Source organism: Panthera leo, chromosome D2, assembly GCF_018350215.1.
Source record: "Panthera leo isolate Ple1 chromosome D2, P.leo_Ple1_pat1.1, whole genome shotgun sequence".
NCBI classification, from domain to species: domain Eukaryota; kingdom Metazoa; phylum Chordata; class Mammalia; order Carnivora; family Felidae; genus Panthera; species Panthera leo.
The window spans coordinates 70,829,544-70,844,228 of NC_056689.1; the positions used below are offsets into that span (position 1 = coordinate 70,829,544).

At 44.8% G+C, this 14,685-nt stretch overlaps 1 protein-coding gene across 1 annotated transcript in view; it reads right to left on the minus strand.

Moving 5' to 3' along the window:
* The window catches only part of ABLIM1 (actin binding LIM protein 1), a 158,600-nt gene that overhangs the window by 22,491 nt on the left and 121,424 nt on the right, over positions 1-14,685 (minus strand). Inside the window, 4 exon segments of the mRNA XM_042908656.1 lie at positions 3,992-4,121; positions 5,027-5,062; positions 8,525-8,680; positions 9,407-9,484. Coding sequence (XP_042764590.1) covers positions 3,992-4,121; positions 5,027-5,062; positions 8,525-8,680; positions 9,407-9,484 — 400 coding nt within the window.

Consider the following 14,685-nt stretch of genomic DNA (forward strand, 5'->3'; position numbering starts at 1 on the left):
GACTCCGGCGTTCATTTGCGTATCCCAACTCTCCATAAAGCTGCTCACAGACACAAGATGTTGTGTCTCGCTATCTCGTGATGTGTGTATTTGTACAGACTTTGTGTAACTTTACAGGGCACGTGGCGTTTTTCTTCCTACGGGAAGCATCTCTTTTGAAAGGTAAAACATGTAATAACCAAGCAAGGCAGTTTACCTCTCTGAATCAAAAATCTATTTTCTCTGGCATATTCGAAGCAAACAAGTCTTAGTTTGGCCAAGGGTTTCTATATTAAAGTCTCTTTAAAATACATCTCTGAAGTTTTTCAGTAATTTCTTACGGCTTTATAAACATCCTCTAAAGTATTTTGGTATCTAGATAACAAAAGGCCCCCCAAATACTAATTAGCAATAATAATTTTAAGTAATCTGTCAAGAATTTTAGAAAGTGCTGCTCCAACTGGAAAATGCTCATCTCTTTGCTAATGACAAAGCGTGTGTGACTTCAACAAGCATGTCAGCAACATTATTTTTACAGCACAGAGAATGCTAAAGTGGCACACATAGGATAACTGCATGCGGATTAAGGGCAGTGCATCTATATTTTAGGACTCGGTGGCTCAAAAATCCAAGTGAGCCATAAGAAAATAGCTTGGGTAGACGGTAAATGAACGCTCGGTCAGCTGGATCAGCATTTTGGCTACTCAGTAGCCGCGCTCGTGATCTGAGCACTTTGGAACACCGAGTTGGGATCTGTTAGGTCTGCCTCAAGCCTTCTACCAAGACACTTCATATAACAGTCCGGTTATAACAATGTACTGGCCTGGCACTCCCTCCTTCAGCTACTGTCATTGGTTACTTTGGTTCAAATCAAGACTATGGAAAAAGTTAGCATCCTTCTGGGAGCTCATACTTATTTTAAATGATGGCCCCTTTGAAGCCCCTTCAAGGCTCTCGGATCCCCCAACATACGGAGGGGAACAAGGGCCCCAGTTGAGGACTGCTTCAGAAGCATAACGGGCAATGAGGAAAACGATGGGAATGCCATAAAGGGAATGGGCAGGAATGTGGGGGCAGAAACAGAAGACAGAAGGCACGGCTTCTCTTCAATGTCACGCAGAAATCAGGACCAGTCAAAAGAGGATTACCCTTAGGGTTGGCTCAAGGGGAGACATTCAAGTTACACTGCCATCGATCTTTTTATACTCTCCAAGTGTTTCAATACCACCGAGTGGTTAAATGGCTTCTTACCATTAAGACAAGTTTTGGAGATTTGTTGCTAAACAGTGGTACGTTTTGCTGAGCCATGTCACGCATCAAAACCAGGAACATACCCCAACTATATATTATATTTTGCTTTTGACACACGGAAAAACAAAATGATAATATATGGGTTTTTTTTTCCCCCTAAGCAGTAGATAATGAATCTTCTGGTCTTAAACATACTTCCTGTTTCTTCATCTAGAGCCCTTAGAAATGACATATTTCTCCTACTGAGAGATGCCATGCCAGTTCTAAGACGCTGGGTGTAGTTACGACACACGCAGGCATGCGGAGAGGTCGAAAGCTGGGAGCTAACTCTTGGAGATCCACCTTATTAGCCTTCCCAGGGTGCTAATAAATCTCCACTATGCGGGGTGCCGCCTGGGGAAGCCTGCCTCCTTACCTTTGATATGGGGAATGAAGTGGTGTCGGAAGGGGGAGTTGGGGCGGGAGTCGCTGTGGGTGGAGCTGAGGCTGCTGGTGCGCAGGCGCACACCAGGAGACAGCAGCTCTGTGCGGCAAGGAGTCAGGGGCAGGGCAAGGTGGAGACAGAAAAGAAGAACAGAAATTAACACAGGAGCAGGGACAGCATCCTCGTTCCAAGGGAGGGGGCGGGGCGGGAAATAAAGAACGTTAATCAGGAGTCTGAAAAAGGAGGAAGGCAAAAGGGTTAAGAACGCACCTGCTAAGGGTCAGGCAAAGTGGGGAGAATGTGCAAATTGGTTCAGGTCGGTAGAGAGTCACTCTCTGAGAATAAATGGCTTTATCAGAAGGAATGGCCACCGGGACATTCTCTGTCAGGATGACACCAGCTACTGTTGAGCCAGTACCGGTGCATCATCTAGATTCAGAAATAGCTGCTTTTAAAAAAAGACACCTGGCCAAACAGAACCCCCCTGACGCACATGTGAAAAAAAAAAAAGAAAATTATTTCAAGAACCTTGAAAAGAAGTACTTATCGGTAAGGGTCAGATTCTTTTTGTTTGTTTGTTTGTTTTTAAGCTGCAAACTTCTCCCATTAGAAGTTTAATTTTATTCTGCCTGCGGAGAAGGAGGGACCTGTTCATGCTCCCCAGGTGGCGGAGAGCTACTTAGGATCCTGCGAATGGCATGGTGGCAGCCCTGGGGGACCGGCGGCTTCCTGATCTTGGAAGGAGAATGGGCCATTAAAACCAAACCCGGCCCTGGGGGGGGGGGGGGGTGCGCGCGCCACCACCTGGCATCTAGGACCCACGGAGTGGATAATCAGAGGTATCCTACCCCGACCATAACTCTGCTGTCAGAACCCCGCCGACTCCACGTGACAAGGACAGATCTTGAAAAAATAACCGTAAGCCCTAATAATCAGATGTCCATAATATACTGTGGAGAGGGGGAAGTGCACTTAGAATGGGGAACGTCCTAAAGGCTGCTAACATCAGAACCACGGCTGGAACAGACAAAAACTTTCAGTGCTCAACAATGACATGATCTTTTAGGGAAATAATTTCCCTGGCTGACCACCCCCTCGCTAATCGGGGGCCTACGGAACAATAATTTCCCTGTAGCCCCACGTCATCCTGACAAGGTCATGGCCATGGCCTCAGTGACCTCAACATATGCCCTATAAGGACAGGCAGTCACATAGAGGATTTCTTGTCCCCCACGTAGACAAGGGGTTAAATCTAGACCCAGGTCCGGGACATGAGTAAAATGAACATAGCTGCAGACCAAAAAAAAAAAAAAAAAAAAAAAGAATCCATTTCCTGAAAAATTCTCATGTAACATAACTCAACAAATACCAAGTACTTATGACTTAGGGGGAACTATACATTACTGAAGAATCATATACTAAAAATTCGGTCCTCTATGAGGATTAAATCTATAGCCTTAAGGAAAAGACTGCAGCCTTTTTATATTCTGTTCATTTCCTCTGGTTTTATTTTATAAAATAAGTTAGCACATGTCCTGTTCTCATCAGCCTGTGCAGAACAAGAAGCTTAACATGAAGTCTTCGAAGATGTACATGGCCACCAAGTTTGTCTAGAAGGCTAGAATCTCCCTGTGGGAATCTACTTCTCAGAGAACCCTGAATCCGTGCTGCGATCTCCATTCTTCTATTCCACACATGAGACACCCACTAATAGTCATAGGGACTACACTGTGCATAGTCACCTGAAGTCCACACTATTTGATATTCTCTATCACAATATGTCTCTATTGTTTTTCTGTTTTCCAAGTCTGGCTAAAAATCTCAGGGCTAGAATGGATCTGAAAAGTTATCAAATACAACCCTGAGGTTGTATATAATACTTCCTTCTAGAAGGTGCTTACCCCAGCATGCTTAGTAACACCGTGTGCCTGGACCAGGGAAACACAATAAACACACCAGCAAATGGCTAATGCTGGATTTTAGACGATGCTGATGTGCCTAAAGGGTGCATCAAATTATTTTCTTTGGAGATCTTCATTCTAAGTCTCCAAGTGATGGGATCTTCTTCAAGTCTAAAAATATTTTTTAAAAAGGCTCCCTTGCTTCTTGTTGTTCACTGTCAAAATGTAATTATTTAATAAATCATAATGAATAGAACCATAAAATAACACAAATTGTAGTTGGATTTAAGTGTTGTTTTTGTTTTTTTTTCTGGGAAAAGAAGAGATCTATTTGGCAGCTAGATTCTTAACGCACTGTCAGTGGTGGGGAAAAGAAAAATCACACAGCCAACACAGACTATCATAGAGAGTGAATCTCGGGAACAGGTGCCCTTACCAGGTCTGTGAAAATGCTGGGGAGAGCGAGACGTGGTTGGAGTGTAGCTATGGCGGCTGTAGACGGGGGAGTTGATGGAACCCTGGCTGGTGGACCGGTGGATCACCCGGTCCCGAGCATCCTGGTAGCCCTGGAAAGAGAGTACGAGAAAGCAGGAGCGTAAGACACTCATTCAGGCTATCATCAGGTCCAAGGGAAGTCAAGTTCTACAAAGGCTGCCCGGGAACTATCATGCCTGCCTGTTCATGTACACATTTTAGGGCCATATCCTTAAATACGTAGGCAGAGGAGCATTCTGTGGTTAATGCACTTTGTTTGAAACCAGCCGTACCCGCATTCGGCCAACTTTTAAGAAGGAAAACGATAAATCCCAGTGTCGACAGAGCTCTGGCGAAAGTAACTCCGATGGTCACGTTTATACTGTGCTTTTCGGTTTTACAAAGTGTGTTCACATACGTCATTTCATCTGATTTGTGTAACAAGGAAGGTAGAACACAAGGGCTGACCTCCCTTCTCCACAGAAGCAGAATGTTTCAGAGCAGGCAGGAGACCCCTGTGTAGGCGTGTGGCTCGTGAAGGCAGAGCCCGCTTCAGGACCAGCCTCCCGGCTCTCATCTTACTCCTTGTTCTGACTGCCAGCCCACACTGTCCCTGACATTGATCTGGTGACACTTTAAGTTGATTTGCCTGGAGAACAAGCCGGTAGTGGCCTCAGACCCAGGAAATTCTACTTCCCACTTAGTGAAACATATCCCCAGGAAAAACAGAAAGGGATCTTCGAATGGAAAAATGCGCTCAAAGATATCTATCATACCACCACTTACAAGGATAGAACTTCCTCAACAAATCGGGGAATAATTAAGTGAATCAGTCATATCAATTCAACGGAATAATATACCACCACTAGTATTTTACAGACTAGTGGTATTTCTGCTGTGGTTTCGTTGAATGTCCTCCTTCAAAAATTCCAGTCTAGGAAAAGTCCAAGTTATTCCCCAAATCCCACCCGTTACAATTTTCAAAAACGGTACTTACTTCTGCTGATGGAGTCGGAGATAAAGTCCTTGGAGACTGGAAGAAGAAAAGAGAATTTAAAGTCACAGCGCATGTTAATTCGTTTTCAGTTTCCTTAGCTGTTTATCAGACTCACCTGGAAACAGTATTCAAACTCCAATGCCAGCTCCCTTTGCCCATCCCCTCTTCTGGTTCAGTGAGTTGAGAATGGGGCTCAGACAGGGGCACGGAAACCAAGATTCTGGGAGGCTGGCGCACATCCCTGCCTAAGAACGGTGGGGTCCTGATAAATACGTTATCGTGCTTGAGATGCTTAAGCTACACAGATTGGAACTATTTTCCCCTCTAGGCTCAAACTATGCTCAATTTACTAGTATGAGTCACCGTGTCTGCCAGAACACAGACTTCTATAAACGTTGGCTGTTGACTGAGGTACAACCACGGCAATCATGTAAAACTGTTTGCTAACCGGCTAGTAATAACCAGGTCTGTGGCATCCAGCCCTTTTTCTTTTGGACACCTGTAGGACTCACTCCCCTTCCTCGTGAGGTCTCGACTCACATGTGGTGCCACACAGTGCTTTCTGTGACTCCTATTTAAAGGAGCGAGCCGGCCCCACGTGCTTGTGCCTCACTCTATTTCATTTTTCGTCTAGCACGATACCCTGTACGCCTGTATTAGGTATCGTTTGTTGTCTGTCTCCCACATTCCGCTGCAGGCTCCACGAGGGCAAGAACTCTGCCCCTTTACGACCAAGTATTCCCAGTGACTAGAGAGGCTCCTGGCACGTGTGAGGTGCTCAACAAACATTTCCTAAATGAATGAATGAAACGTTTACAATTAAAATGCCAAAAGTATTCAAATAGAATGAAATGTAAACAAAGCACCTGGCCAGTGGTGGACTTCTCGGCTTCCGAATTTGCCTCTTACGCCCAGTTCACAAAAAGCACTTGGGCTCTCTTGCGCTGTAGATTCTTCGAGCCCCGCGGTCTCGGCTGCAGCGACAGCCTATCCCTGGGGCGTCTTAGCTGGGTGAGGATGGGCCCCGTGAGGGCAGGAGCCAGGCCTGACCCTGCTGACAGAGGCTTCTGGATCTTCCCTACTCATGCCTTCTGAAGGCACAAATGGCTACACAGAATGTCAAGTTCATTCCTCCGGTGCTTCTAAATTGGCACCATAGGGATTCTTTGGGAAACGTGTTAATAACAACTAAAGGAATGAATAATCACATAGCTTGTAAAGTTTTCTAAGTCGCAAGATTCATGTGTTGGGGAAGACTTCCCAAATATGTCTGATTTCTGATCCGGGGCCATCCTCCCACCGAGATTCGGTCCTCAGAGAAACGCACAGGTCACCACACCAGGTAAGGACCTGAGATCCCCGCTATGAGAGAAGCCAGCATTTCTGTTGAGCACGTACGTGCCGGGTGCTGTTCTAATCGAAATATTTCACTTAATCCTCACAGAAGTCTCTGAGGCAGGTATTAATTACTATCGTGAGTTTACACGTGACACTGAAACACGTGCTTTTCCCAAAGTCGTACGGTTAGTGAATATCGGAGTCTGACTTGAAACCCTAAAATGTGCGCTTCAAAGCCCAAACTTGTAGTGCTTGATGTTTTCCTGCTCAAAACGGAACCGCTGGGAAACACACACACACACCCCCAAAACCTAAAACGCCATAATACAACTCACCTCCCCCCACTTATCTGACTTGAATATTAGCAAATTCTCATCCACTTGCTCCAGGACCAGCTCCTGCGCACTCTGTTCAGGAACTTTCCTTTTTCCTTTATCCCCCTATGCAACTCTCCAGGGGCCAGGGGGACCTGGACAACCCAGGCCAATCAACCTGCATTTGAACAGCTGTAGATGCAGTTACAGACATGTGACCACTAGGGGGAACTACACGAAAATGGATACCCCTCCTGCCCCCGGGGCCATTTCAAGGCCGAGCTATGCTCTGGAATAAAACCCAAACTGAAAGATAAGTAAATAAAAAGAACAAGATATATTACAGTTATGAATAAATATAAGCATCGTATAAAACAAATACTCTATATGGATATGACTGAGAACAAATTAAACAGAATCACCGTGCTTTCACGGCTTTTTTTCATCTAAGATCTCAAAGCGCCGTGTGCTGTTATATAGTTTACAGTCTGTTTTAACCTTGGTTGAACAGCTAATTTCAGTTCGGTACTCGGGCAACATCTCTCTGATTGAACTCAAAAGACTTACAGATGATTCCAATTTTCAAAATAAAAAGGGAAACAAGTTTAGATCAAGTTGAAAATGCCAGAGGAAACAGACCAGAGCCCACATGACTCAGGCAGGAGGTGAGAGCAGGGAGCCCCCAACCCTGGGAAGGGATGGGAAGGACCCTAAGGGGCTGAGAGGCTGTGCTCCAGCCTCTGGACCATTGATGTTGGGAGAGCATTAATAAGCCCCAAGGCCACAGGTAACGACTTCAGTTGTAGCTGTCATTTGCTGAACATTTACCAGGAGTCTGGCTCGGCTAAGTGCTTTAATAGATGAGTTTAGGGGCGCCTGGGTGGTTCAGTCGGTTGAGCGTCCGACTTCAGCTCAGGTCCCGATCTCACGGTTTGTGAGTTCGAGCCCCGCGTCAGGCTCTGGGCTGATGGCTCAGAGCCTGGAGCCTGCTTCCGATTCTGTGTCTCCCTCTCTCTCTGCCCCTCCCCCATTCATGCTCTGTCTCTCTCTGTCTCAAAAATAAATAAACATTAAAAAAAAATTAAAAAAAAAATAGATGAGTTTATATGGATTAGTTTTAATAGATAATAAATTATCTAGTTATTATATAGATATTAACCTTTAACAGACAGTTTATTTAATCCTTACTAACATCCTATGAGGTGAATTCTGTCATCCTGTTTTATAGATGAACAAACTAGGGGTCAGAATGGTTGTTACATGGCCAAAGTCATACAAGCAGCATGTGGGAGTTCCCAGGTTGATCCCAGGTAATTCGATTCCAGAACCCTGGCTCAGGTCACTGTGCCATACCGCGGTCTCCACCTCTCTACTCTTCCTGTTCTTGCACATTCTAACTGTCTTAAGGTGCTGCAGACTGTAGCTGTCATAATTTAGGGTGCGTGCTCTCTTTCCTCATGAGCCCCGTGAAGAGGCTTCAGTTTGTCCCCAGATCGAGACCCCAGAAGACTCTCCCTCCATTATTCCATCTGCCCAGCTCACAGATTCTCCCCTGACAACTTTGACTTCCTCCCCAGCTTGCCCGTTCTGCTATCCACAACCTAGTACTAACGCTTATTCAATCTTCACTGTTTTCTCTGGCTGGCCTACTCTTTCACTCCTCTGTCACCTCCGGAGCCCAGGGATGGTGTGATAGGTTTTTGGGTACCTCAAAGCTGGTAGGGAAGTCTGTAAATACTGGGCAGTCCAAAGGACCCTCTGCCTTATTTTGATTCCAATCAGTTTTTCTTACACACGTGATAAAAGAGAGGTTGTTGTATAACTCACAGCTTCTAGAATTTATTACCTCTCCCAGGCTCTGCCTCTCCTGTTTGTCCTCATAGCCCGAAGTGTAGAAAGGCTCATAGGTAATGAGATCTGGACGTTCGATATCATATATTGCCTTGACCTTGGGAATGGCTGCTAAATCCTTATAATCCAGGATTTCATTGTCCACCTTTGCCTGGCAAAGTTAAACAGAAAGAAAAATTCCTCTTCAGTCTCATTTCTTTGGGGAACTATTGTTAGTACATTTCACATCCTGCTGAAAAGGTGAAGACCTTAAAAATAAACAAAACCCAAAACATTTTGCTTAGTTTTAAGAACAAAAGCATTCTGCTTTAGAAAGTTGCCAATTTATACCATATATTAATCACTTTTTTTTTTTAAGTCCTCAGAAGCTTAGGAAAAAGTCTATGCAGAATAAACCAAGTAGAAAAGCCTAAAAACCTTCAGGATAATTTTCCTAAATTTATTACAGAGATGGAAAAGCTCAAACAGATGGTCAAAACAAATCCTCCCAGATGGCTAAAAACAAGAACTGCATATTTGATAAACTAAATATTTAAATACCTTTGCGGCAGAATTTAAGAATACTCAGTATCAGCATTCTGGAAGGTATAATTAATCCCCAAGTATCTATACCCCACTTAGGCACAGCAATTTTTAAACTCCTGCATAGCACTGTTGCATTTTATGGGTCACTGACATTGATGGCCACATTCCCATATCAATTTAATTACCCGAAGGAAAATATGATTGAGAAGGCTGATCTTCAAAAATGAAAACTGGATCTCATAACAGAAACAGAAGTCATTTCCAATTATTCTATTTTGGATTACCCCTTCCACTATCACAATCTGCTACTTTACCTGCCCCGGAAGCATCTTTTCCAGAAGCAAATACTTACATAGATAGTATGACCTGGGGAGCCAGGGATACTGGAACCTGGTCTAGAATAAATGCTTTCAGAGGAAGTCCTGGTGGGCTGTAAAATAAACGGCACCTTGTAAGATTTCACACCGTGGCTTCAGAATCAAGACTGGCCTGCATCCCTAGCATTTACTGAAAACTAAGCTGGCTAAAAAAAGATCTGTGACTATTCTGAAGAAGGGAAAATATAACCTAGAAAGACAGAAAAAGGAGAACTGGCTGTGCAATCAGCCTTGAAAATGCATTTGGGGACTTTTCTTTTTACCGTCTCTTCCTGGTCCCCTCCAGTGCCTTCTGGCTCTACCGTCAGGCACACACATTTCCCTCCACCTCTGTCGCCACAACCCCAGCCCCAGTCACCACCTCCGCTCATCTGGACGATTCCAATGACCTTCTCTGCAGGTTTCCTGCCTTTGTTCTTGCCCTCTTCAAATCCCCTGGAGCCCAAGGGCCAGAGAACTCTTTTAAAAACAGAGTTTAGATGGTTACTACCCTGTTTTTGGCTTCAGCAACCATTTAGAATAAAGTCACAACTCCCAGGGCCTCAGGGTTTTGCTTCTGCCTTCCTCTCCCCTTTCTCACCCACTACCCACCATCACTCATGGAACATGGTGCACGTCCCTGCTTCAGGGTTCTTATCTCAGCTCTTCCCTCTGCCTGAAATGCTCTGAGCCCCAGTTTTACTGGATTTTTTTTTTCCTCCTTCAGTCTTGGCTTTAAATATCACCTCCTCAAAGAAGCCCTCCCTGATCTTTCAATCCAGAATGGTTACCCTTATCTTCTCTCAGTGTCACTCTTAGTTTTCCTTCATGAATACAATTTATAATTCCCATGTTTTTTGCTGGTGGGTTGGTTGGTTTTCTGGATCATGTGTATTTTCCTTATGAACTTTAGTTACCACCTCTGACCTCACAGGATATGCCTAATGTTTCATGCAGGTAAGTAGAAGGCGTAAATATTAGTTGAGGGAATGAGCCAGAATTTGTTGTCTGTAAACACTCAGTTTGTGGATACTTGACTCACGTTAATTCCGTGACTCCAGCCTAGCCCCACAGTCACTGAGTCACTGAGGTAAGGTTAGTGGTTGGCCACTCAGAAAGAGAAAAGAAACCAGACTTTATAATATATGCCTTGAGGACCCTGAGAGTGAGTGGTGGTGACGGTAGTGGGCTGGAAATGTATAAAGTAGGGTTAACTGCCTCCCACCCTGCCCAGCACATTCTGGAAAGCTCTGCAAAGAAAACCCAAGGACTAGTCTTGAAAGACTTGCTGCCCTCTGTACAGCTACTTCTTGGAGATGAAAATTTGCAGTTCTACATTAGAAATAGGATTTTTCCTCTTCGGTACTGTTTCTACTGATATTTGTCACCTTGAACATGAGTGTGACTGAGCCAAAAACCTCCCCTAAAAATAAGTATGTTGCATCACTATGTAATTCACGTCTGAAATAATGAGAGCAAACCCACCCGGCCAATTCAAGTTAGGCAGTGATTAGACTCTAATAGAATTCACTTGAGGGGTGTGAAGTATCATTCTCATGTCTTTGAGATACACAGGGTGGAGAGGGGTTGGAGAAATCACATTGTGCACTGGCCCACTGCTTCTGGTCCCCTCCCCCCAAACCTGCCACATACAACTACCTTCCTCCTAGACTTCAATTTTCAAATCACGTGCATATCTCGATAATGAGGAAATTCTCAATACTAAGTATACAGAGAAAGGAAGGATTCACATAACAACGCTACTCAAGAAGCCCAGTTCCTCGATCTGCTTCCCAATGAAATGTAAGGGTGACTCAACCAAAGCATCGCCCTTCTTTAAAAAGAGAGGCCACCCCTTGATAAAGTTGAGCCAGGATGCCTCTCTGTGGGGGAACTGTTCACTACAGGTAGCCCTTCAGCTTCAAGTGGCCAGGAGCGAAGACGTGCCAACTCAATATCAGAATGAAACCTGGTAAGTAACCACCCAAGAATATTAACAGGCGCTAACGTGGGGCGTCTGCTTACTATGTGGCAGGCTCCGTGCAGGCTTGATCTCACTTCAGTCTCCTCCATAACCCCTTGAGGAAGACATCTGTTTTACAGATGAGGAAGAAGGACGCAGGCCCCAGGCTCCGCAAGTCCTCAAGTGTCGGGATATGAAGCCAGACACCCTAGAGATGGAGCCCAAGCTCTTAGCCCCTGCACTACAATCTCCCCCCTATTGGAAGGTAAATGCCGCCATTTATTCCTCATTAACACAGCTATGGGACAGATGAGAAAAAAACAGAAAAAAACTGGAGATCAACTACCAGAAGAGCCTGCCAACTGAAAATGTTTTCATTGCCATTAACGCCAGAGGAACCCTGCTGTGGCTCACCGTGTCGGGGTGCGACAGGAGAGGGTGCAGTATGGGACAGCCAGACGTCTTCAGTCTACTGGCGTTGCTATGACAAAGTATTGTTTTCATTAACAATTAGGACATTGTGTGAACAGCCAAGGAACACGCTGAGCTTTGGGGTCTCGCCCATGTCAGTCACCCTACCTCTGCCAAACATGGGTCAGGGGACACTTTCTGCCTTTCCCGTAGTGATGCACCTGGGGGTGGCTCTGAGGTCTCTTGCTCCCTCGTGTACTGCGCATACGGAGAGGAATGTTGCTGGAGAGCCACGTGAACACACGCCCCGGACGGGGTCTGTAATGCCCTCTTCCAGGATGAGGAACTCCATGGAAGAGAAAGGTCCCTTGGCCGAACCAGCCTGTTTCCATTCAGGCTCTCTTTCCATTCTTCTTCACCAGATTAGAGTGTGAGCTGTGCAGGTTCCATTCAGCTGGTTCATTTGCACCATTAATATGGCGGAGCTCAAGGTTTGAAGGGTTGTTGGTCGATCTGATTTCCCGTCAAGTCCCATTTCATTCCTCGGGGTTTTCAGATCTGAACCACCTCCATCTGGCATACACCTGCCCTGGGTTCTCTGATTCTAAAATACATATTTTAGATTTTTATAGGCAGACAGTGTTCAAAATCAGTTCGGCTACTCGTCAAATCCAATGATGTTCTGGCTCTTGTGGAGAGACCAATCTTCCATGAGTACCTTCAGACCATCTAGCACTGGGAAATGCTCAAGATTTCTCCTGGAGGCTCAGAAACTTCTCCTTGTTTCATTGCATTTACTGTTGCTGCTTTTGCTTCGTTCTGGTCTCCTAACCTTCCTGTAAACTCCATTTCCATAGGAATCCTGCTTATGGGTTGAGTTACATCCTTCTTTTCTTACAATGGCCCTTCTTCCTTCTGTTTTCCTGTCTAAAATGAAATAATGGGAGAAAACACAACTCTGTGTAGTATAGGACGGGGGGGTGAAAAGGCTGGTTTTGGGTCAAGAAATTTGGTTCAAATCCTGGCTTCCCTACTTGTGTGACACCAGAGGAGTTTTCCTTTTTCTTTCCTTTCTCGCGTTCTCTCCATTTTTCTTTAGACTTTCTTGAGCTTCAGCTTCTCATTTATAGAATGGAGGAGAGGGTACTAACGCCTAAGAGAGGGACAAAGGAATCAATAGCTATAAAGCCTCAAACACCTTGCCCAGCATGCGGCAAGTACCCATTTTCAGCATTTTCCGGACATCGGACATTAGACGGGATTTCCTCAGTCTGTTCATCTCACATAGTTTAGGAGAGCACTGCCCGTTTTGCTCTTCACGATAGAATAGTCCTTTCAAATCTGAGCTACATGGACTAGATGTCTCTAGAGCTGTCTACGGCTACTGCACTTGCATACTTTCCCATCAGAACTCTGATGTGTGAAGTATGTCGGACGAACAAACTGACAAATGGCCTTCCCCTTTTCTGAGAGCTCTGTGAAGTGACTGTACATCCTTCCGCGATGGTGACTTCCTGCTTAGGTCTCAGCTTTACCGGTCAATGCCCCTTCCATGCCTGATGGCAAAGACCTTGCACAGGCCTGTCTTATCTGCCAGAACGGTTCTTGGTTTGCGGCTTCTTCAACTATGCTCAAGGCTTAAACAGCACACGTGGATTCTTGCCTGTTTTGCCACAGTTCCTAATGGCTCCTGAAGCGTACGTGCTCCACCAACGGAGGTTAGAGGTCCCTCCTTTACGAAGATAATAAGATTAATTTTTAAAACTGAACTATTGTTTTGGGTGTTTTTACAGGGGGTCTTTTAATCTTAAATATTTGGAATTTTACATTTCAATGCTAAATGTCTCGAGTTTGAAACAGGTTGAACTTTTTATTTTTATTTATTTTTTTTTTTTCAGGTTGAACTTTTTAAATGAACATCTTTATTTTTAAAAGAAACCCTTTTGGGGTGCTTGTGTGGCTCAGTTAAGTGTCCGATTTTGTCTCAGGTCATGATCTCACAGTAAATGAGTTCTAATCCCACGTCGGGCTCTGTGCTGACAGCTCGGAGCCTGGAGCCTACTTCCGATTCTGTGTCTCCCTCTCTCTCTCTCTCTGCCTCTCCCCCACTTGCACTCTCAAAAATAAATAAATGTTAAAAAAAGAAAAAAAAGAAACCCTTCAATTCTTTCAGCTGTATTCTGCCCCCGGATTAACCGATAAATAACTTGCTGGGCGTCTCTGACGGCCGAGACAGGTTCAAAAGGCACACAGCTATCTTCTAATAGAGCAGCCCAAATCTACTCCAATTGAAACTCATTTCACTTGAACAGCGACACCTTAACCACCACGCTTTCCCTCTCTCAAATCCCGCTGACAGTTTCTTCTTTACCTGGAACGGAACCCTAGTGTCACCGTGCTGGGCTACAGCAAAGTTTTACAAGAGGATCCCCATTTCCACAGATGATCCTTATATGCAATTATTTAACCTACGTTACTATTTCAACCTGTTCTGGTACCCAGGGTAACAACAGTGACCCAGCAATTACTAAACAATAGCCCAATGGGTCAGCAGGCTTTGTAAGCCTCTAGGAGAGTTATGAGGAACTGAAGTACTCTCTTGCCTATACTGCTCTCCCTTGAACAGTGCCCAGGTTCACAGCATCGACCCACTGTGCGGTGGAAAATCCACGTGTAGCTTTTGACTCCTCCAAAACTTAATTACCAATAGCCCACTGTTGGGCAGGAAGCCTAACTGAGAACGTCAACAGTTGAATACGACATGTTTTGTATGTCATATGTATCACATACTATATTCATACAAGAAAGTAAGCTAAAGAAACGCAATTAAGAAAATCCCAAAGAAGAGAAAATACATTTACAGTGCTGCAGCATATTTATGCATTAAAAAAGTGTATGCGT